General features: G+C 52.8%; 1 protein-coding gene and 1 long non-coding RNA gene across 8 annotated transcripts in view; one reads left to right on the top strand and one right to left on the bottom strand.

Annotated features, from left to right (window-relative positions):
- Positions 1–38: 38 nt before the first annotated feature.
- LOC115899057 lies at positions 39–2085 on the top strand. The gene is made up of 2 exons (XR_004058661.1): positions 39–247; positions 1858–2085. It is a non-coding gene; the product is annotated as an uncharacterized LOC115899057 (long non-coding RNA).
- A 12693-nt stretch (positions 2086–14778) lies between these two features.
- The window catches only part of RFX2 (regulatory factor X2), a 128868-nt gene continuing 120553 nt past the window's right edge, over positions 14779–23093 (bottom strand). For all 7 annotated transcript variants that reach the window (XM_030936197.1, XM_030936200.1, XM_030936194.1 and 4 more), the window contains 4 exons: positions 22531–22739; positions 18684–18837; positions 17231–17273; positions 14779–16572 (listed from right to left, as the gene is read on the bottom strand). In XM_030936197.1, the coding sequence (XP_030792057.1) occupies positions 16457–16572; positions 17231–17273; positions 18684–18837; positions 22531–22739 (522 nt within the window). In that variant the 3' untranslated portion in view covers positions 14779–16456. The remainder of the gene's footprint in view (positions 16573–17230; positions 17274–18683; positions 18838–22530; positions 22740–23093) is intronic.

The following is a 23093-nucleotide window of genomic DNA, read 5'->3' as shown; positions in this document are numbered from 1 at the left end:
CGGAGCCGCGTTCCCAACACACGCCTGCGCACGAGCCGTCTCCCGCCTCCTTTTCCCGCCGACTGAGGGGGCGGGGACAGGGCCGGGAAGGGCACATGCGCAGTGGCAGCGACTAAGGTTTAGTGAGGCGGCACCGCGCGGCGCTAGGCGGGTCTTGAGGCTCTCGTTTTTCCCGCTCGTTTTCCGGGGATCCCCCGCGGTGGGACAGTGAGCAGTTCAGGGCGCCGCAGCCGAGGCCTTCCTCCAGGTAAACCCCCGGGCCTGCGGCGGCTTCCCACACGCGCGGGCGGGAGACGCGTTACCTCCTGCCTCAGTTTACCCGCCTTAGGAGCCGTTACGTTCAGCAAACGCTTTCCTGAAACCACGGGGGAAGTGGCGAGAGGGCGCGGGGTGCTTGGGATTGGGGGGGAATCAGAGCTTATCGGCGGGGGCGGGGGGTCGTGGTCAGGCGCGAGGAGGGGGCGCAGCCCTGGGACCCAGGTGCTGGCGGGGGACGGGGGAGGACCCGGCGCGTGGGACTCGACCCCTCGGAGCCACGAGAATCAACTTCACAAGCTCATGGGTGGGGGTTGGAGCCCGCGCGCCTCCAGGTTCCCCATCTGGAAAATGGGACCATCAGCCTCACTCGCAAGGCTTATGGGAGGGTCCCGGACACCCTGGAGTTGTTTTCTACTCACCTGCTATGAATCTCTCAGCAAATCCTTCGGACTTGGCCTTGCCTCCAAAATACAGCCCAGATCCACGCATTCTCCCCAGCCAGGCTGTCACCACCCTAGGGCACATCGTCCATATCTGTCTCATGGAAGACTTGGACAGCCGCCTCTCTGCCGTCCTTTGCTGCATTCTTTGGAAGCCCCAGGCTCTGTTCTGCTCATGGCCGCAGGCTGAGGAGTCTTTTAAAAACATAATCAGCCAGATGCGGTAGCTCACCCCTGTAATCCCAGCACTGTGGGAGGCCCAGGTGGGAGGATCTCTTGAGCTCAGTTCAAAACCAGCCTAGAAAACAGAGCAAGACCCCATCTCTACAAAAACACAAAAATTACCCGGGTGTGGTGGTGCAGGCCGGTTACTCGGGAGGCTGAGGCAGGAGGATCACATGAGCCCAGGAGGTTGAGGCTGCAGTGAGCTGTGACAGTGCCACTGCCACCATCCTAGGGACAGAGCAAGAACCCTCCCATATATATAGACATAAATACTTTGTTTTTATCTACATACATATATACACACACAGATCTATACATACATATGTGTGTATGTGTGTGTGTGTATATATATATACACATTGACTGAAAAGAGAAATGCCAAGACCACTCAGTGCTTCCAGAGGGCTCTCAGCTGAACTTGGAATATCCTAAACCTTTTATTCAGGCTTATGAAGTTCCCTGAACTTGGCTCCCACACCCCACTTTGTTTCCCCTTGCTCTTTGCTGTTCAGCCACGTGTGTCTTTCCATCCTTGGAGCACAAGCTCATTCCAGCCTAAGGGCCTTTGTACTTGCTGATCTCTCTGCCTGGGACCTTGTATTTCAGGTCTTACCTAGGTTTGAGTCCCAGCTCTGTACATTTTTGAGTATGATCTAAAAGAGAGTGAGGAGTACTACAATCTGTGGTCCAGATATAGCCTATGAACTAAAAATGGTTCCTCCCTCCCTCCCCTTGTTCCCTCCCTCCCTTTCCTTCCCTTCCCTTTTATTTATTTTGGAGTCTCTGTTGCCCACGCTGGAGTGCAGTGGTACAATTTCGACTCACTGCAACCTCCGCCTCCCGGGTTCAAGTGATTCTTCTGCCTCAGCCTCCTGAGTAGCTGGGATTACAGCCGTGTGCCGCTATACCCAGCTAATTTTTGTGTTTTTTGTAGAGACAGGGTTTCACCAGGCTGCTCTCGAACTCCTGACCTCAGGTGCTTCACCCACCTTGGCCTCCCAAAGTGCTGGAATTACAGGCATGAGCCACCGCACCCTCTGATTTTTTACATTTTTTAGCTGGTTGGGAAAAAAAAAAATACCAAAAGAAGAATATCTCTTGATGTGAAAATGGTGTGAAATTTACATTTCAGTGTCTGTAAATAAAGTTTCATTTGAAAACAGCCATGCTTACTCATTTATATATTATCTCTGGCTACTGTTGAGCTATGACATTGGAGCTATTTACATGGTTGTTATACTTTTCTGAACAGCCAGTGGGATGTGGTAAATATTTAACAACAGCTTCTCTGGAGGAGAATGTTTTTGTTAGTATGTATTTATGTGTGTGTATATAGTTTATTGTAAATTTTACTGATTTTTCTATCACTTCCTTAACACCACAAGACAATTAATAAAACAAATTGAACCCTGATTTGTAGCGTCTGCTGATTTTCTTGGTGTAAATACTTCAGCCATGGCCTATATTAAGTTACTAATGTGATATCACTAATAGCAGAGTCTCACTCTGTTGCCCAGGCAGGAGTGCAGCGGTGTGATCATTACTCACTGCAGCCTCCAATTCCTGCACTCAAGCAACCCACCTGCCTCAGTATCCCAAAGTGGGGGTATTACAGGCATGAGCCTCTTTGGGAGGCTGAGGCAGGTGGATCACCTGAGATCAGGAGTTCAAGACCATCATGGCCAATGTGGTGAAACCCCTTCTCTGCTAAAAATACAAAAATTAGCTGGGTATGGTGGCGGGCACCTGTAATCCCAGCTACTCGGGAGGCTGAGGCAGGAGAATCACTTGAATGTGGGAGACAGTGGCTGTAGTGAGCCGAGATCACACCACTGCACTCCAGCCTGGGCAACACAGTGAGACTGTGTCTCAAAACAAAAACAAAAACATAAAAACCGCAAAGAAATTCTCTAAGAGTAGCTTGAATGTCAGTCCCCCTGGTCACCCACAGTGTGTAGAGCTCAGGTCATCTGTCATTCCTAGGGTGTTGGTCTCATTTTCAGGTTTCCCCAAACTTCTCTTGGGTAGATCTCAGCCTTTACCATATCTGAACGGTGTGACCTTTAATGAACTTGATACTTTTCTTTTGGTTTAAATTTTCATTAAATAGATACTTTGTATCACCATTTAAAAGAGAAAACCACTAAGCCATGAGTAGACCATTGTAAATGCAAACATGAAAATGAAACAATGTTTTCAAATTCAAAGTAGATACTGTTGCCTGCCAAGGTGTTGGGACTGCTTTTTCCTTGACACAAAGGGAGATTAGCAAAGTGTTAGAGTGTTATTGAAGAGGCTTTAGCACTTGGCGGGAACTTTCTTCTTGAAGTGATGAGAAGGAGCGAAGAGAATTGAAAACGGGCTAACATAATCTATGTGATTCATTATCGTTTAACACCATGTCTACACGTCGCCTAAAGTCAGGTCACACATCACATTCATCCCACACTTTGGGAAACTCGCAGCACGGTTTCATCACTTGCTAAATATTATCCTGTCATGGCTTTTCAGGGGACACTGAGACACACAAAACCTGTCAGGTCGATGAGTCAAGGACATTTCCAGTGGTTTCGCAAGCCTCCTCCAAGTGTTGATGGCTGCCAGCTTTCCTTATCTGGCCTCTGGTAGCAAATTAACTTAGTCAACATTCACTTACACAAATATTTCTCAATTGCCTACTGTGGTTGCTTTAAAATATGGCCCCAAATTCGTTGACCCTTCTCCCAGCAAGAGAGGAGGGTGCTCCCTTCCCTTGAATGTAGGTGGGCTTGCTGATCAGTAGAGCACAGAAGAAATGACACCATGTAACTGACGAGGACATAACGGACAGAGATGCAGCTTCTGCAGCATTGCTGGAACAGTCTCTCTGAAAGCTTTTGGCCACCATGTGAGCAGTCCAATTGCCCTGCAGCTGCCATGCTGTAAGGAAGCTGAAATACAGATCTCATGGCAAGGCCCTGGCCAAGAGATGCTCAGCCAACCCCCAACAGCTCCTGTGGCAGCCACTGACTAATTGCATGAGAGACTCTGAGCCCCCACACAACCACCCAGCCTAGCCCTTCCCATTCCTCACCCACAGAAACTATGTTTGTTTGGTTGGTTGTTTTGAGATGGAGTCTCGCTCAGTCGCCCAGGCTGGAGTGCAGTGGCTTGATCTCAGCTTACTGCAAGCTCCGCCTCCTGGGTTCACACCATTCTCCTGCCTCAGCCTCCTGAGTAGCTGGGACTACAGGCGCCCGCCACCACACCCAGCTAATTTTTTGTATTTTTGGTAGAGACGGGGTTTCACCATGTTAGCCAGGATGGTCTCTATCTTCTGACCTCGTGATCCACCTGCCTCGGCCTCCCAAAGTGCTGGGATTACAGGCATGAGCCACCGCGCCCGGCCAGAAACTATGAAAGATAAATACTTGCTGTTATCAGCCACTAAACTTTGGGGATGTTCCTTATGCAGCATTATGTATCCACCAAAGCTACGAAGCATCAGGCAGTGTTGGGTTCGCGGGATGAACTAGACAGGCCCTGCCTTCATGGAGCTTTGCATCCTTTTGTGGGGAGACTTTAACAGTAGACAGGTAAGCAAAATAACTTGAGATAGTGATGGGTGCTACAAAGAAAATAAAACAGCATGCTATGTATGACAAGTGACAGAAGGAGAGAATGCTTTTTTTTTTTTTTTTTTTTTTTTTTTTTTTGAGATGGAGTCTCACTCTGTCTCCTAGGCTGGAGTGCAGTGGTGCAATCTCAACTCACTGCAAGCTCTGCCTCCCAGGTTCAAGCGATTCTCCTGCCTCAGCCTCCCGAGTAGCTGGGATTACAGGCGCCTATCACCACGCCCAACTAATTTTTGTATTTTTAGTAGAGATGGGGTTTCACCATGTTGGCCAGGCTGGTCTCGAACTCCTGAGCTCAAACAATCCGCCTGTCTCAGCCTCCCAAAGTGCTGGGATTACAGGCGTCAGCCACCGCGCCTGGCCGAGGGAATACTTTTACGCAGTGAGGACCTCGGTGTGGCTAGAGCCGAGTGACCAAAAAGAGAGGTGGTGGAGATGAGCTCAGGGAGGGAGTGTGCAGGGCCTTGGAGGCTGCAGTGAGGAGTAAGGGCTTTCTCCTAATTGCGGGGGTTGGAGGCAGGAAATGGGAGGCCTTCAAATGACTCACCCTTAACTGCTGATTGGCCTCCCTGCTGTCTGCTTCCTCCTTGGCTCACCAGGATACAGGTCTCCCAGGAACCCCTGAGCCCAGGCTGAGCTCTGAAGACTTATGTCGCTCTCTCCTCTGCAGCCAAGGAGGACGGTGGTTCTGCAGCTGGGCTTCAAGAACAGGGGCCTTCACAGCTGCAATTGAGTTTTCATCTTCCCGTCACGGGCAGGGAACCAGCATGTCGTGCTTTTACGGAGCAAAAGGGGCTTTGCTGTCCAACGCGCTAGGAGCCAATGCTAGGACACGAGGGTTTTTGAGAAAAGCTTTTTATTGCAAGTTGACTAACAAGCAGATGGGCGTCCATCTCAAAGCTTTCTCCCCATGCTAGCTTTAAGACCTTACTTTCTGCGGGTGTGGAGATGGGATCTTGCTATGTTGTCCAGGCTGGTCTCGAACTCTTGGCATCGAGTGATCCTCCTCCCTCTGCCTCCCAAAGGACTGGGATTGTAGGCCTGAGGCACCACGCCCACCCTAAGGCAGTCAATACCTTTATTAGAAGAGGTTTAGGGGTCAGATAGTGGGATTAGTAGGTAGGTGATTGGTAGAGGAAACAGGAAGTCTGGAAAGTCCTCTGGCATGCGCAGTTATCTCTCATCCCTCCTCATGGATCGCATGTGCAAATTTGGGGGTGTTAGTCTAAAACATGCAGTGGAAATTGAGGCTATGACATCAGCAACTCGTTCTGTGCAAACTCCAATCCGCCATGTTGTTCCAACTGATTTCAGCCAGTTTTGTTATCTTACAAGCACAGGGAGTTTCAGTAAGTTGTTTCTTTTTTTTTTTTTAATTAATTAATTATTTATTTATTTTGAGATGGAGTCTCACTCTATCGCCGGGGCTGGAGTGCAGTGGCTGGATCTCGGCTCACTGCAAGCTCCGCCTCCCAGGGTTTACACCATTCTCCTGCCTCAGCCTCCCGAGTAGCTGGGACTACAGGCGCCCGCCACCTCGCCCGGCTAGTTTTTTGTAGTTTTTAGTAGAGACGGGGTTTCACCGTGTTAGCCAGGATGGTCTCGATCTCCTGACCTCGTGATCCGCCTGTCTCGGCCTCCCAAAGTGCTGGGATGACAGGCTTGAGCCACCGCGCCCGGCCAGTTGTTTCTTTTCTTATCCAGCAAACTTAGAAATTTCTATTAGTCATAGGTTTCTGTAATTCCTGGGGAGTTATCAATCAAGTATAATTCGTGCCCTTAAGGAGCCCGGAGCCAGGTGAGGTTGGAGGGACTTCATCGTGGACGCCTTATTGGTTCATCTGCCTTCCCCGTTCTCCCTCGACCCATGGCCTCAAGCTCCTGACAACAGGATGTCGGATGTGACCAACGGTGGCCCCTTGCCCATGATGGCAGGAACCCCTAACCCAAACTAGACACATCAGTCAGGGCTTTGGGGCTGGAATTGCCTCTGGAAGAAAGCTAGGCTGGATCCTGTTAACCTGGGGTAGGGCCACATTCTCCTTCCCATGACCTGATCTGCAACCAGGGGTCAGCAGTGCTGGGAGGTGGAGAGCCCAGGGTGCCACAGCCAGGTTCCCAAGCCTTCACTTTGCTCGGTGACACATTCCTGTCTCCTTCTGATCAACTCTGCTTTTTCCCTCCTCCTCCTCCTCCTCCTCCTCCTCCTCCTCCTCCTCTCCCCCTTCCCCTTCCCTTCCCCTTCCCCTTCCCCTTCCCCTTCTCCATCTCCTTCTCCTTCTCCTTCTTTTTTGTTGAGATGGAGTCTCCCTCTGTCACCCAGGCTGGAGTGCAGTGGCACAATCTCGGCTCACTACAACCTCCACCTCCTGGGTTCAAGCAATTCTCCTGCCTTAGCCTCCCGAGTAGCTGGGATTACAGGTGCCCGCCATAGCGCCCGGCTAATTTTTATATTTTTAGTAGAGACGGAGTTGTCACTATGTTGGCTAGGCTGGTCTTGAACTCCTGACCTCAAGTGATCCACCCACCTTGGCCAGGCTGGTCTCAAACTCCTGACCTCAAGTGATTTGCCCGCCCAAAGTGCTGGGATTGCAGGCGTGAGCCACAGCATCTGGCCTCTTTATTTTCAGTTAAATAAATTAAATTTTTTTTTCTTTTTTTTTTTGAGACGGAGTCTCGCTCTGTCGCCCAGGCTAGAGTGCAGTGGCCGGATCTCAGCTCACTGCAAGCTCCGCCTCCCGGGTTTACGCCATTCTCCTGCCTCAGCCTCCTGAGCAGCTGGGACTACAGGCACCCGCCACCTCGCCCAGCTAGGTTTTTTGTATTTTTTAGTAGAGACGGGGTTTCACCGTGTTAGCCAGGATGACCGGTCTCGATCTCCTGACCTCGTGATCTGCCCGTCTAGGCCTCCCAAAGTGCTGGGATTACAGGCTCGAGCCACCGCGCCCAGCCTCTTATAAATCAAATTTTAAAATAAATACATTTGAAATACAATCAGACTTAAAAACAAGTTGCAAAAATAGTACGAAGAGTTCCATCTAACTTCCATCAGTTTCCTCAGATATTCACATCCTAAGCAAAATCAGGAAATTCGCATTGACACACTACTACTCACTAATGTGCAAACCTCATTCACATTTCTTCTGTCCGGCTCTAGTGTCCGTTCTCTGTTCCGGGATTTAGTCCTGGGTCCTGTCTTGCATTTAGGTATCACTTCTCCTTAGTTTCCTTTAGTCTGGATCATTTCCTCTGCTTTTTTTTTTTTTTTTTTTTTTTGAGACGGAGTCTCGCTCTGTCGCCCAGGCTGGAGTGCAGTGGCCGGATCTCAGCTCACTGCAAGCTCCGCCTCCCGGGTTTACGCCATTCTCCTGCCTCAGCCTCCCGAGTAGCTGGGACTACAGGCGCCCGCCACCTCGCCCGGCTAGTTTTTTGTATTTTTTAGTAGAGACGGGGTTTCACCATGTTAGCCAGGATGGTCTCGATCTTCTGACCTCGTGATCCGCCCGTCTCGGCCTCCCAAAGCGCTGGGATTACAGGCTTGAGCCTACTGCGCCCGGCCTCCTCTGCTTTTTATATACTTTTTCTTGACAACGACATTTCTAACGAGTACTGCAATTATTTTGTAGAATGCTTCTTAACTTTGGTTTGTTTGATGTTTCCTCACAGTGAAACTCAGGTTAAGCGTTTTTGGCAGGGATTACACAGAAGTGATGTGTGTCTGTGTCAGCGCGTCCTAGCAAGGGCACATGATAGCGATTTATACCTTTTTTTTTTTCCTTTGAGACAGAGTCTCTCTCTGTTGCCCAGGCTGGAGTGCAGTGGTGCAATCTCAGCTCACTGCAACCTCCACCTCCTGGGTTCAAGTGATTCTCATGCATCAGCCTCCTGAGTAGCTGGGAAAACAGGTGCCCACCACCATGCCAGGCTAATTTTTGTATTATTAGTAGAGACGGAGTTTCGCCATGTTGGCCAGGCTGGTCTTGAACTTGTGACCTCAAGTGATCTGCCCACTTAGGCCTGCCAAAGTGTTGGGATTACAGGTGTGAGTCACTGGGCCTGGCCAAGATCGCTGTTTTTTTTTTTTTTTTTTTTTTTTTTTTTGAGATTGAGTCTCGCTTTATTGCCCAGGCTGGAGTGCAATGGCGCAATATTGGCTCCCTGCAACCTCTGCCTCCCAGGTTCAAGTGATTCTCCTACCTCAGCCTCCCGAGTAGCTGGGATTACAGGCATGCACCACCACACCCAGCTAATTTTTGTATTTTTAATAGAGACGGTGTTTCACCATGTTGGCCAGGCTGGTCTCAAGCTCCTGACCTCGCGATCCACCCGCCTCAGCCTCCCAAAGGGCTGAGATTACAGGTGTGAGCCACCGCGCCCGCCCAATCGCTTGTTTTAAATGGTGTCTGCCAGGTGACTTTTTCCCATTGTTATGTTGGGGGGATATTTTGGGCCTTTGTAAACAAATAGGAAATATTTGAGGAAGAGAAGGGGAGGAAGAGAAGGGAAGGAAGGAAATTAGCTCACTCACTCCCTTGTTTTTGATCTTTCTTATCATGCATCATTGCAAATAAGTAAACAAATCAGCCTGGTTTCTGGGCAAAATCCAACTTTTTGTGTCCCCTGCGAAAAGGAAAAGGCTGTATCACACAGTGACCACTGGGGGGCAGCAGAGGATGGGGACGAATCAAAACTCAACTCCAGGAGAAGGGGCAGTTGGCTGCCTTCTGGGTAAACGTACCGGGACGTAAGCTCCGCACCTGCTGGGGTTCTGGCGTCTTCCATGAACCAGGCCATGGAAGTGGAGGTAGGGAGTCTTAGTGGCACCTCGCTCCCAGCCTGCTGCTGCGGTTACCAAGCCGTATGGACGCGCCACCTTGAAAACAGGAGCTGTCGTCTCGGGAGGGCTTCACGAGGTCTCAGAATCCCCTTCTGAGACTGGCTAGAAAATTCCTGGGTGCTGAGGGTGTATCTCTTTGGAGATTGATTGCAGCCTCCCGAAATCAGTTCTGGAAGATATAAGCCAAGGAGGAATTTGCTGGAAGGTTATGTGGATGTTCATGAGATCAAAAAGAAAGGAGAAGCAACTGGCAGCTTCAACAGGTCTTAGAAGCGAAAATCGCTGAGGACAATGCGCCGGGTGTCTCCCCCAGGATGTCTGAACTTTGACGGCTTTCAGTCTCACCCTTCAGCTCAGGGTTCAGAGTCTAAGGAGAAAGTGTTGGATGGGGTCAGCAGGGTACAGTAGGTTAATTTTTGCTCACCTCCAATCAAATTCATTCCTCCATAATTTTTTTTTTTTTTTTTTTTGAGACGGAATCTCACTGTCACCCAGGCTGGAGTGCAGTGGCACGGTCTTGGCTCACTGCAACCTCCACCTCCTGGGTTCAAGCGATCCTCCTGCCTCAGCCTCCCAAGGAGCTGGAATTTATAGGCGCCACCACCACGTCCAACTAATTTTTGCGTTTTTATTAAAGATGGGGATTTCACCATGTTGGCCAGGCTGGACTTGAACTTCTGACCTCAGGTGATCTGCCTGCCTTGGCCTCCCAAAGTGCTGGGATGACAGGCTTGAGGCACCGTGCCTGGCCCTTCCATCAAATATTTATTGAGCAATAAATACATACTGGGTTCTGTGTGCCTAACCAGTGGTGTGAGATGCCATTTGAGACATTCAAGTGGAGGCATCCCAGCTCCTCTCCAGGACCTAGGAAGCCCGCATCCCATTACTCTGCAGCCTTCCTCAACCTCCTGCCCTGCCATTCACTCTGTGCCAGCAACACCAGCCTCCTTACCACTCCCCCCACCCCCAACACGCTGAACTCATTCCCTCCCTTCCCACCTGGAACAGCCTCCCTCAATATGTGAGACCCACCCACACAGAGAGAGTATTTAAAGCCACAAGAGGAAGATCACTCCTCCAAGAGAATCAGGGTGTTATTCCAAAAGAAGGCAGGATGGATGCTGGATAGCAAAACCCCACAAAACATCCATGACAGGATTCCAGGAGGGGCCCACGATCTCACAATAGGCTGAGAACAACTCTCAGCCCCCCTGAGAGCCTCTGTGTGAGTGCACATATACTCATGCATATATGGTACTGTGGCTTTGGAGACCTATGCGTATTCAATGCATTTTACATAGCAGCCCAATACCATAAATGCATGTGTATATGTGCACTCACACATACACTGAAATGAAAATTTTGCAAAGCTATATTTATCTTTATTACATCATCACTCCTGATGTTTTAGATTTTTATCCTGGTTCATTAGAAAGAAAAAAAAAAAAGGCAAGCGCGATGGCTCATGCCTGTAATCCCAGCACTTTGGGAGGCTGAGGTGAGCAGATCACAGGAGTTTGAGACCAGTCTGGTCAACATGGTAAAACCCCATCTCTATTAAAAATACAACAATTAGCCAGGCATGGTGACGCATGCCTATAATCCCGGCTACTCAGGAGGCTGAGGGGGAGAATCGATTAAACCCAGGAGGTGGAGGTTGTAGTGAGCTGAGATTGTGCCACTGCACTGCAGCCTGGGCAACAGCAAGACTGTCTCAAAAAACGAAACAAAACAAAAGACCAAACCACACACAAAAAAACAAACCAAACCAGGTATAACTCACCAATTTGATCTCCACAGGGCTCCTGGGTGCCCCTGCTCCACCCCGCAGCCACAACTCTCCCCCTCACTTGTTCTGTCTTAACAAGCACCTAACTGACCCCCTGCTCCTGTTTCTTCTGGTGTAATCCGCCCTGCCCGAATACAGCTTTCTAAAGCCCAGCTTTGATTACATCAAAAACCTTTGGTGGCCTCCTGCCTGAATTCCAATTTCTTTGGAATTCCTCATCACTCCTCTGGACATTTTTTTCTCCTCCCTGGCACAGCACCTTCCTTCCCACGATCACCGTAAAGAACGCCTTCTCTGGCGGGCCCTCCCCACTCCCTCATGCCCTCAATGTTTGCTGAGCATGTGCTGTGATAGATTTGGGAAATCCATCTCAACAAGGCACATGACAGCTACTCACTCGCAGAGCTTGTGGGAAAGATAGATTTGCAAACAATTACTATAAAGTATGGTGGGGAAGTTGGGTCTAAGTGACCCTAATCTACCCAGGGAGCACCCAGGAAGGCTTCCTGGAAGAAGCACCAATTAAGACGAGTGCTAAAGAGGAAGGTGTCTCCCAGGCGACACGGACATGGTCCAGAGACATTTTTGGTTGTCAGGATTGGGCTGGGGTGCTCCTGGCACAGAGTGGGTGGAGGCCAGGGACGCTGCTCAGCACCCTGCAGTGCCCAGTATGGGCCCACCCTGGAGAATTATCTGACACCCCACCATCTGTAGTATCTGCAGTGCCGAGGGGTAGAAACAACTCTTGAAGGCTTAGTCCAGTGTTTTCTGTATATTGATCTTCTTTCTCACAACACTGTGAGGCATTTTTATTGTCTCTTTTCCAGAGGGAGAAACTGATGAAGGTAATTTACTTGAGGGCACAGTAGAGCTGACTCTCAAACCTGTGCAGTCGAAACCTCGCCACTCTGCCTCTCCTGGCCAAGGAGGAGCTGGGGAAGTAGCAAAGAGGAAGGGGAGAAATGGTCTGATTATGGTCCTTTTGAGGCAGGGCCAAGGGGTGGGGCAGGGCAATGTGGGTAGACGGAAGGTGCTGCCCACACTGTGATGGAGACATGGGGAGGAGGTCTGGACGGCCAGATGCCGGGCTGCTGTCTTGCTCTGCTGAGGGCCAGGCACCCAGGAGCTCTGAGCAGAGGTGAAGTCAGCAGCTTGTGGAGGTATTTCCATCTTGGGAGTGGCTGAGGTGACTGAGGGGGTAGAAGGAGGAGAGGAGTAGGCAGGACCCAGGTGCAGAGGAGCAGCAGCCAGAGGCAGGAGGAAAACAGAGGTAGCGGGGGTTACTCCAGGTGGAGCTTCTCCCCTTTCTTTTTTTTTTCTTTTGAGACAGAGTCTCGCTCTGTCACCCAGGTTGGAGTGCAATGGCACGATCTCGATCGCTGTAAGCTCCACCTCCCAGGTTCAAGCGATTCTCCTGCCTCAGCCTCCCCAGTTGCTGGGACTACAGGCGCCCACCACCACACCTGGCTAATGTTTGCATTTTTAATAGAGACGGGGATTCACCATGTTAGCCAGGATGGTCTCGATCTCCTGACCTCGTAATCTACCCACCTTGGCCTCTGAAAGTGCTGGGATTACAGGCATGAGCCACTGTGCCTGGCCCGCATCTCCCCCTTCTTAGCATGCTGGTAGCTGCAGTGTGTGGGGTCCCCTCCCATCTTGCACTGGAGTTCCTGCCACCAGACAATTTGTGAAGGCAGGGACATCTCTGGGGCTCCCCACCCCTCCTTGCTGATGTCTGCCTGGAGGTCAGGGCTGTAACGGCAGCTCCATCATCACCGGGGACCCAGCCTCCTTCTGACTCATTGCTTTTCCATCCTTATCACGGGGCTTCCACCTTGAGGTCCACTGTGGCTGCTGTGCTCCAGCCATCACATTGGCATTCCAACCAGCAGCCTTGCTTTTCCCACATGTACAATGGGGATTACCTCTACCTTAGGTCATCAAAAAGAGGAGACAGGACAGAAGTGTAGCGTGGAGGCTGCTGTGATTATGGCCAGTACCCCCTTGAGATGCTTGGTAAAACCAAGTTTCCCCTTTTTTTTTCTGAGGCGACTGCACCCTGGGGACCTACCCAGAGGGCTCTGGAGGCACATGATGGCCTGAGGAGCTCAAGCGGGCTCCTCTTTCCTGGGGCACCATCCCCCATGCTCTGAGCTCCCACTTTCCCTAGCCTGTCAGGCCCCGTGGGCGGGGCTTGGGTTTCCTACTCTGGGCCCTGCAGTCCACACCGGGCCTGGCTCTTCGGCGGTTGGGGAGGTGGGGAGTTGGTACTTGCCTAATTTGACTCAGGGGTCTCAGCTGGAGGAAGGTCTGAAATTGTGACCCAGCAGGGGATGGGGCGAGTGGATTTCCTGGCTGAAGTTGGCACCATCAGGACCCAGTGGGGTCCTGGAGTCCCAGCCCAGGGAAGGGAGGGGCGATTCTAGTGTCGCCTGGGACAGAGAGGCCTGGACTGGGGCAAAGGCCGAGTGTCTCTGGGGGCATACGGGGCACTGGCCTGGCACTTGGGAAACAGATTTAGGGGCAGCTGAGTGAGAACTATACTAGCCTTTGTGGGCCACCCTCCTTCCCACAGGTGGGCCCTGCTGGGTTCCTGAGCCCATTGCTCTCCTCTGCAGAGTTTCTTCAAAGTCCTGCAGCCCCGCACCACAGTCCCCTGAGAGGAAATGGCAGCAACCACACACTTCCTGGCCCCTACCCGAATCCCACCGAGTCAGGCTCCCTGTGGGTGGGGTCCAGAAATCGGCCGTTTTTGAGCAAGCTCATGCACTGATTCTCAATGATTCTGAAGTTTGGCCCCAACTGTACCAAGGAGACCCTGAGGACAACCAGTGGTTCGGATCCAAGACCAGTGCACCTGCTTCTCCACTAGATCCAAGTGGGTCTAGCCTGTAACAAATGCAAACAGGAGGCCAGGCCGGTGGCTCACGCCTGTAATCTCAGCACTTTGGGAGGCCAAGGTGGGAGGATCGCTTGAGCTGAGGAGTTTGAGTCCAGCCTGGGCAACATAGGAAGATCCCCGTCTCTATTAAAAAAAAAAAAAAAAAAAAAATTAACTGGATGTGGTGGTGCACGCCTATAGTCTCAGCTACTTGGGGAGGCTGAGGTGGGAGGATCACCTGAGCCCAAGAGGTTGAGGCTGCAGTGAGCTATGATAATGCCACTGCACTCCAGCCTGGGTAATAGAATGAGACCATCTCTTAAACAAACAACAACAAACAAACAAAAACAAAAGAAAAATCCCAAAGTGTAAACAGGAGCCACTGACCATCCTGTACAAAGAAGTGTTTCTGTGCCATCACTGGCTCAGGGTGGGCCTTGCTAAGGAAGTGAGGGGCCCGGGCTCCTTTTGGAAGGCACTAGAACATCCCCAGGGAGCCTGCAGGCAAGTGCGGGGGGCACCTCTGTGGCTTCTCCTCTGGGTCTTGAGTGGTGCAAGCCCGGCAGGCTGGTGTCCCTGGGCAGGGGGGCAGGGCCTGGAGTGTGGACGAGTCCGAAAGTGGGCACGCTTAGTGTTTACTGCTATGAAAAACGAGACAGGCCTGAGAGGCTCGTGGCTTTGCTGCCACCTCTGTTGCTCCTCGTGGATCGGAAAGACGGGCCGGAGCCTAAGGCAGAAACCAGCTTGTATTGGTTACCAGGAGTGAGCAAAAGCCGGGCGTTACAATCTGTTAACTGTGAGCTTCAGTGTCTCCACGGAGAGGAGACGTATAAAGACATTCTTTCCGTCGGATTTCAACTAAGGTTTGGGCTACACGACCAGACAAACAGTGATTATTCCTGACTTTTCGTTTCTAAAGTGAGCACGTGTCTTTCTCTTTCTGCCCCTCCGCTCTGGCGCAGGCCGAGCATTGCTCTGAGCTCCTGCAAGCAGGGAAGTAAGGTTTTTAAAGGCCACGTGAGCTATTAGTACCTTCTGTGTGAATGAGAACAAAACATTTGGGACTGAACATACAGCAATGTACACATTCATAAGAAACGTTCTAATAACAATAGAGCACAAAACTATTGGTATAAACATTTTTCCAAAAAGAGAAAACTATTGCATTTCGTTAGAAAGCGCGTCCTGGGCCGAGGCTCGTCTTTCTTCTCTGCAGTTGGTTTGGGGGCAGAAACTCCAGCACGCAGCTGTCCAACTGCAGCGGCTATGTGTCTCCATGGAGACAAACTCGGTGTCTCAAGTTCGGGGCTTCGAAAGTCCCGAATATTTGTCCCCAGAGAAGAGTTTTGACTTTGAAGAGGACAAGGTGGGACTCGCCCGGGGTTGGGGTGCTCCGGGATTAATTCAGAGGGAGGTGTTCTGGAAGACTCCGTGGAGCGGGACGTAGGCACTGCTGTTTGGACGACAGGCGGGATGGCTGCTTTCTGAAGTTGCGGCTGTGACACTGTTCCTGTTGGACAGACTCCTTCCCCAGCCAGCGGCGTGATGGTGACGGTGAACTTGGACAGAGCCCCAGATCCTTCCTGGTGCTGATAGAACTTCTGGTTTTGAGTTTTTGGAAGGCACTGCTTTGTCCTGGCATGAGCGAGCCTGTTTCTGTGGCTTGTTCTTTCTCGAGCTGCAGATCTGTCCAGGACACAGCGATTGTCAGGTGCCCCTCAAGTCCTTTGGCATCTGGAGATGGGTTCCTGCAGTAGAGCCAGCCTCCCGCCTCAGCGCATCGGGGCAGGGCAGTCTGGCTCTAAAAGGCCCCAGGGCACCGCTCCCAGCTGGGTCCCTCCCACATGGTGCTACCAGACAAGGGCACTCCACTTTCCATTCCTGAGGGGACTCCAGGGATGCTGGCGAGCTCTGTGCCTCCCCAATGGTGGCAGGTAGGAGGGGAGAGGCCGTCCCTTTCTATTCGGGCTCTGCCAGGTTTTTCAATTTTAAATCATGGTGAAAATTGGTTCCAGTTGAGTGTAGGGGCCAGCGCTCTCAGCACAGCTCCTTCAGCTCTTAAAGGGACTAGGGCCAACGTCCAGAGTTCCAGCAGAGGAGGGTTTGCCTAGAACAAAGAACCCATGGTCTGGTGTGGCCCTGGTGACTGTACAGGGGCCTGGCACCCAGAGCACAGCTACAGTCAGTGGGAGCCCCGGCCCAGGCTTCTGTAGCTTCAACAACTGCTTTCCTTCTTGAACACTCTCTTGGCCTTCAAGGGCACGCTGACCCCGGGAGGCCCCGCTTGAGTCAAAGTAAACATCCGTCGTCTAAGAGGCACTAATTTGGTGGAGCCGGTGAAGTCCAGGTTCCCAGAGCGATCGGGCGGCATCTTCTGGAACCTGGCGGAGGAGCCGGCCGGGGCTGCTAGATGCCCTGCAGGGAGTGGTTGGGATCACTGCGCTCCCGCTTCACCAGGGGCTCGCCCAGGCTGTGGGCATCCGGGCCCGCCTCGCTGCCGCGCTGCTCATCGCGCATGTCATCTGCAGAGGGAGGGGTAGGGTCAGTGTCCATCATCAGGAGGGCATGGGAGGGAGAGACGGAAGTGCATGTTCCAAGAGCTGCTCCAGCACGCCAGGCAGGGTACTAAGGACACATGGCAGCCCGTGGACCCCGCCTTGGCCTCTGCTCCAGGCTGATCTGTCCTCTCCCACCTACCTGGTCACCCAGAGGTGCCCCCAGGTTGGGCCAGGCAAAAGAGCCTCTGCCCTGTGCCTCCCTTCCCCAGTGCCGATGGGCCTGGGGCCTGCTCCCCACAGGGCTGGGGCCTCTGGGGTCCTCCTCCCACCTGCGTGGAGCAGGGACGGGGCCCAGGGGCTCCTCTGGCCTGCCTGTCCCACTCTACTGCTGGGCATGGGCGCAGGAGACCAGAGGCTGCCTGGTCCGGAGCTGGTGCTAAGGTCCCTGGGCAGCGGCTACCCAGAGGCCGGCAGCACTCTGAGCCCCAGCCGAGCCAGTCTGCAGTGGCGCCTGCTGCCCAGGGCCATCAGCCACTGTCTGGACGCCAGATCCCAGGGTCCTCACCCCCCGAGGGGCTGCCCCCATTTCCACCTGCTCATCATGAGATGAGGCAGACAGGCCACGGCCAGGAGTACCATCCTCCTGGGAGGGCCGTGGCGGGAAAGCCGCAGACGCACCCACCTTTGTCAAGCAGCGTCAGCGACAGAGAGGCGAGATCGTTGAACTGAAAGAGAAACCTGGAGTCAGGGGCGCCTGCAGAGGGGTGGCAGTTGCTGTTTGGGGGCTCTGGGGATGCTGGCCCAACCTTGCCTTGAGCCACGTCCTCCATTCACAGTAAAGCAGCTAGGGTCTGCCCTGAGAAGTGGCTCTGATGCTGCCATGCGTCTGGGTGGGTCCCTGTCCCCTGTCCAGGCCGCCTCTGGGAACTGCTGGGGGTGGAGGGTGCTGACTGCTCGAGGCAGTGAGGGGACAGGAGCTGGTTCCCAAGGTCCCCTGGGTGTGGCTGCTCCGGGTTTTAAGGTGGCACGGAAGGGCCATGGGCCAAGTTATCTTTGCTCCCTGAAGTCTGTATACGGCATGAAAGCCAGTCCTCGGTTGCCCCAGAGCCCGGCGTCCACGCCAACATGCAGAGAACAGACAGCTTCCACAGTTTCTGCGCACGTTATGGGGCCCTGGCCACGACTCTGAGAGTGCTGTGACCTCTGGGTAGTAAGAGGGCAGGGACCCTGCCATTCATCAAGCATCACCTCGTTTCTTCCTCGAGGCAAACCCATGCAGCCCAGCAAGTCCACTCCAAGGTGTGGACCCCAAAGAACTGAACGGAGGTGTGCACACAAAAACCCGCCCACAAATGCCCACAGCAGCATCATTCATAACGGCCACAGAGAGGGAGCGACCACGCAGCACGGAGGCACGAGGGGTCAGTGCAGCGCGGCCAGCCACGCACTGGAACACAACTCAGCCAGGAGAGGAACCAGGCTCTGACCCGGGTCACAGCGCAGACGTCACGTTCAGTGAGAGGCATCGGACACAAAAGGCCACACAGTGTGTGATCCCATTTCTATGAAATGTCCAGGACAGGCCGATCCACAGAGGCAGAAGGGGGCTGCGTGGGTGCTGTGCTGCAGGAGGGGCTTGGGAGTGACTGCTCCTGGGACGGGGTTTCCTTTTGGGGTGATGGAATGTTCTGGAACTGGACAGTGGTGCCAGCTGCACCTTGTGAATGTCCTAAATGTCACTTTATTGTGTGCTTTAATGTGGAAATACCACCCTATGTGTATGTCACCACAATACAAAGAACACTTTGGGGGGTGTGTCCGAGGCCTCCCCTGCGTGGCAGGACACCCAAGGACAACCTCCCTCCAGAGCCAGCGGTTTGATGGTGACTGTGAACTCGGACAGAGCCCCAGAGCCTTCCCGGTGCTGGTCAAACTGTGGTTTGGATGTTTTGAAAGCCACTGCTGTGTCCTGGCATGAGTGGGCCCGTTTCTGTGGCTCTTCACAGAGCCGTGGATCTGTTCGGCGGCAGAGCAGCGGGACCTGTGAGTGTCCTCTCTCTGGGCTGCTCAGAGCACACTGCCCTCTCCCCACAGGCCTGGCCAAGCCCAGCCGTCCTGCCCAGGAGGGTCCTCACCTCTCCCATCACAGCGATCGGAGTCTCTCCGGTGGCCTCTGCGACGCGGTGCTCCACCAGGTAGAACATGTACTCGTCGTAGAGCAGGCGGATGAGGTGGAAGGAGCCGAAGCTGGCAGCGCTGCGCAGGGTCAGGTCCCGGATCACCATGGAGCTGGGGGCAAGTGGACAGAGGCTGGGGACCCTCAGGGGAGCATGGAACCTGGGTCCCGGGCCAGGCTTCATGGCAGCAACACCCCCCCTGCTCTGTGTTTCCTGGGGAACCCAGACCCTGAGTGATCCTAAGACCTGCCGGACTGTTGGGGGCTGATGGCAGCCAAGACCCTGGGCCTAGCGTGATGGATGGGTGGGGCAGGCCTGCCCACTCAGTTCCAGAGACCGCCCAGGGGACAGGAGAAGGAGACGGGCAGTCAGCCCCAAAGCGACAGGCTGCTGGAAACACAACTGCAGCTGGTGCTAGCACGGGCGCTGGACGGATTGCAGCTGGTGATTCCAGTGACATTTCGGACTCCGAATCAGAGCACAGGCTGACAGCTGGTGCCTGTCTCCCCAGCAGGAGGCGCCTCTCCCCACCTTCCCTGTATCCTTGCCACCTCCCGCCATTCCTCAGCCTGTGGTTTCAGGCACCTAAACACAAGACAAAAAGCCAGGGTGCTTAAGTCTCTGTCAGCGAAAGCAGGAGTTTCAGAGACTTCAGCCCAGATCCAGTCCTCATCCAGCCCTCAGCCTGTGAGCTGAGAATGCTTCACGTTTTGAAAAAGTCAAAAGAATTTTATTCGGTGGCACGTGGAAATTACATGAAATTCACATGTTGGTGTCCACAAACAGTTTCACTGGCACGCGTCATGCCCGTTCCTATATTGTCTTTCCTAGGATGGCTGCAAATACTACCTGGTTCTTTCCAGGAGAGGCGGCCCCTGACCTGAAGGATCAATATAAGACCAAAAGGGGCTGGGCACGGTGGCTCACGCCTGTAATCCCAGTACTTTAGGAGGCCAAGGTGGGCAGATCACTTGGGGTCAGGAGTTCGAGACCAACCTGGCCAACGTGGTGAAACCCCATCTCTACTAAAAATACAAAAATTAGCCAGGCATGCTGGCAGGCGCCTGTAATCCCAGCTACTCAGAAGGCTGAGGCATGAGAATTGCTTGAACCCAGGAGGCGGAGGTTGCAATGAGCCGAGATTGCACCACTGTACTCCAGCCTGGTGACAGAGCGAGACTCTGTCTCAAAAAACAAACAAACAAACAAGAGAATGAAGTGGAAGTGTCTCAGTCTCCCTTGTGAAGAGCACCCCCACCTTGCAGACGTGACCCCGATCCCCTCCAGCTCTGAGCTGTGCTCTTCTTTGGCTGGCAGGTACCTCAGTCCTGCGCTCACTCTGCTCTTCTCGATTCTTCCACTTGCAACCTTCCCTCTGTCCATGGAGACAGGCATCGGCATCCCTACACTGTCTCTTCCCTTGCTCTTCCTCCTTCATTACCCCAGTGTGGCTTTGTTGTAATTTCTGGCTACACTGGTGTTTCTGTTATGTGGCAGTGGTGTGCTAGGCCCATGGCAGAGCCGCGCAGTCTGTTAGGCATGTGGTTCCTCTCATTCATTCATTCAGCCAGCATTTAAACAGAAGCGAGGTCCCGGCACTCAGGTAGCGTGCCTGATCATACAGGAGACAGACAACAGACAAGTGAACAGATGACGACAGACAGGTGACGATCAGTGCCAGGAGAAAAGCAGGGCATGGGCATGGAAGGTGGGACAGAATGGGCCGTCTTATTTACAGAGGCTGGGGGTGGGGCGTTTCTCTGCAGATGATGGGTTTCTCTGCATGGCTGTCTGGGGGAAAGATGTTCCAGGAAAGAGGGGCAGGTGGAAAGGCCCTGAAGCAGCGTGGCCAGGGGAGTGTGTAAGGAGGGAGCTGAGAAAAGGGAGGTGCTGGCTGGTCAGCTGAGGGGTTGGCAAATTTTTTTTTTTTTTTTTTTTTTTTTTTTTTTTTTTTTTTTTTAACTGAGACAGAGTTTGGCTCTTGTTGCCCAGGCTGGAGTGCAATGGCATGATCTTGGCCCACTGCAACCTCTGCCTCCCGGATTCAAGAGATTCTCCTGCCTAAGCCTCCCAAGTAGCTGGGATTTCAGGTACTGGCCACCACACCTGACTTTTTTATATTTTTAGTAGAGATGGGGTTTTGCCATGTTGGCCAGTCTGGTCTTGAACTCCTGACCCCAAGTGATCTGCCCACCACAGCCTCCCAAAGTGTGGGGATTACAGGCATGAGCCACTGCACCCAGCCAGGCAAACTCATTTTCATGCTTGCCAGATAGTAAATACTGTCAGCTTTGTGCCCAACAGTCACACTGTTCTGTTTGCATTGACAGCTGTAGCTGATCTGTGAATGAATGCGTGTGGCTGAGGTTCCAATAAAACTTTATTTGCACAATGGGCTAGGGCAGTGATATGGTTTGGCTCTGTGTCCCCACCCAAATTTCACCTTGAATTACAATGATCCCCATGTGTTGTGGGAGGGACCCGGTGGGAGGTAATTGAATCATGGGGGCAGATGTTTCCCATGCTGTTCTCTTGAGAGTGAATAAGTCTCATGAGATCTGATAGTTTTATAAAGGGGAGTTCTCCTGCACACACTCCCTTGCCTGCCACCATGTAAGATGTGCCTTTGCTCTTCCTTGGCCTTCTGCTATGACTGTGAGGCCTCCCCAGCCATGTGGAACCGTAAGTCCATTAAACCTATTTTTCTTTATAAATTACCCAGTCTTGGGTATGTCTGTATCAGCAGTGTGGGAATGGACTAATACAGGTGGGGATAACAATTTGGCCCTGTGGCCATAGCTCATCCATGCGCTGGGTCATGCGGGCCTGTCAGCCACAGAACAGCTTTGTGTTTTCCTGGGGTAATAACTGGCTCTTTTTTAAAAAATGCTCACTTTTCCATGTACTCATGAGACTAAAACTCCTGATAGAACTGCAGGAGGCATCTTGGTGCCTTTCCTGGGGACGATCCCTCTGGAAGCCTTGGCTCCCCTGCCCTGGTCTGCACAGGGTAGGTTTGTAGCCTTGGAAATAATTTCCCATCAGAACTCTCAGGACATCGCTCTACTGCCTTCCAGGTGTCTGCACATTGTTCAGAAGTCTAATGCTGCTCCCATCCCCAGCCTGTCGCTTTCTCTCTGGAAGCTTTTATGGCTGTTTTTCAAGCTTGGTGTTTTGAAATTTCACCCGGAGCCTCCCTGGGGAAAGTCAGCAGCTTTCTCAGTTTGGAGACTTGTGCCCTTCAGTTCTGAGACAGCTTTTTTTTTTTTCCCCTTAGAGATGGGGTCTTGCTCTGTCACTCAGGCTGGAGTGCAGTGGTGCAATCTTGGCTTACTGCAGTCTGGACCGCCAGGGCTCAAGGATCCTCCCACCTCAGCCTCCCAAGTATGTGGGACCACAGGCACATGGCACCACACCCAGACAAGTTGTTTAACTTTTTGTAGAGGTCCTGGTATTTTCCCCAGGGCAGTCTCGAACTTCAGGTCTCAAGCCGTCCTCCTGCCTTGGCCTCCCAAAGTGGTGGGATTATAGGTATGAGCCGCCATGCCCAGCCCACAGTCATTATTTCTGTCTGCAGAACTTGCAATTTAGTTTTTAGGCTACGGTCACCTTCTGGGCCTGCCCCTGGGAGCCGCTGGTCACGAGTGAGGCCCCCAGCCAGGTACTTGTTTTTTGGGGGTTCAGGCACTGCTGGAACTCTGCTGAGCCCTGTTTTTCTCTGAGCTCACCAGCCGAGCTACCCCTTAGAAGTTGGCCTCGGAGCCCCCACCCACCAGTATTCTCTCGGAGGTCTGGCAGGACTAACCTGTAAAAGGACCATTTCAGCAGGAACTGCCGGGCGGCCTTGGGAAAGCTGGGGCTGCCAGCGTGCTGCTTCAGGACCTGGGTGACCACGCTGTCCAGCCAGCTGGCCCACTGGTCCAGGGAGCTCTGCTGCTGCAGGGTCAGCTTGAAATCCTGCTCCAGCCGCTGCACCACACTCTCCTCACACTGGCACACCCACGAGGCCTGCTCCTGTGGGCGGGGTGGAGGCCAGTGTCAGCAACACAGACCCCAGCCACGGCAGCCCTCCCAGACCTAGCCATGCTCAGGGCGGGACGTCGCGCTGTGCTTGAGCCTCCTCGTCCTTGACCTTGACAGCTGCAAGCCAAACCCTGTGTCTCCCATAACAGGGGCAGAATAGAGAGCCAAGGGGGATCCAACCGGCTTCCGGGGACTCATACCCGGGTCTTTCTGGATCAAAGCTCCTGCTATACGAGGTCTTCGTTTCGTTTTTGTTTTAAAAGGATGACTTCTAACTGTGTGTGTGCATTTATTTACTTAATGGGTAAACCCAGGGCCTGAAATAAGCATAGCTCTGAATCCGCT

Source organism: Rhinopithecus roxellana, chromosome 8, assembly GCF_007565055.1.
Source record: "Rhinopithecus roxellana isolate Shanxi Qingling chromosome 8, ASM756505v1, whole genome shotgun sequence".
Taxonomy (NCBI): domain Eukaryota; kingdom Metazoa; phylum Chordata; class Mammalia; order Primates; family Cercopithecidae; genus Rhinopithecus; species Rhinopithecus roxellana.
This window is presented reverse-complemented; position numbering and strand designations above follow the sequence as displayed.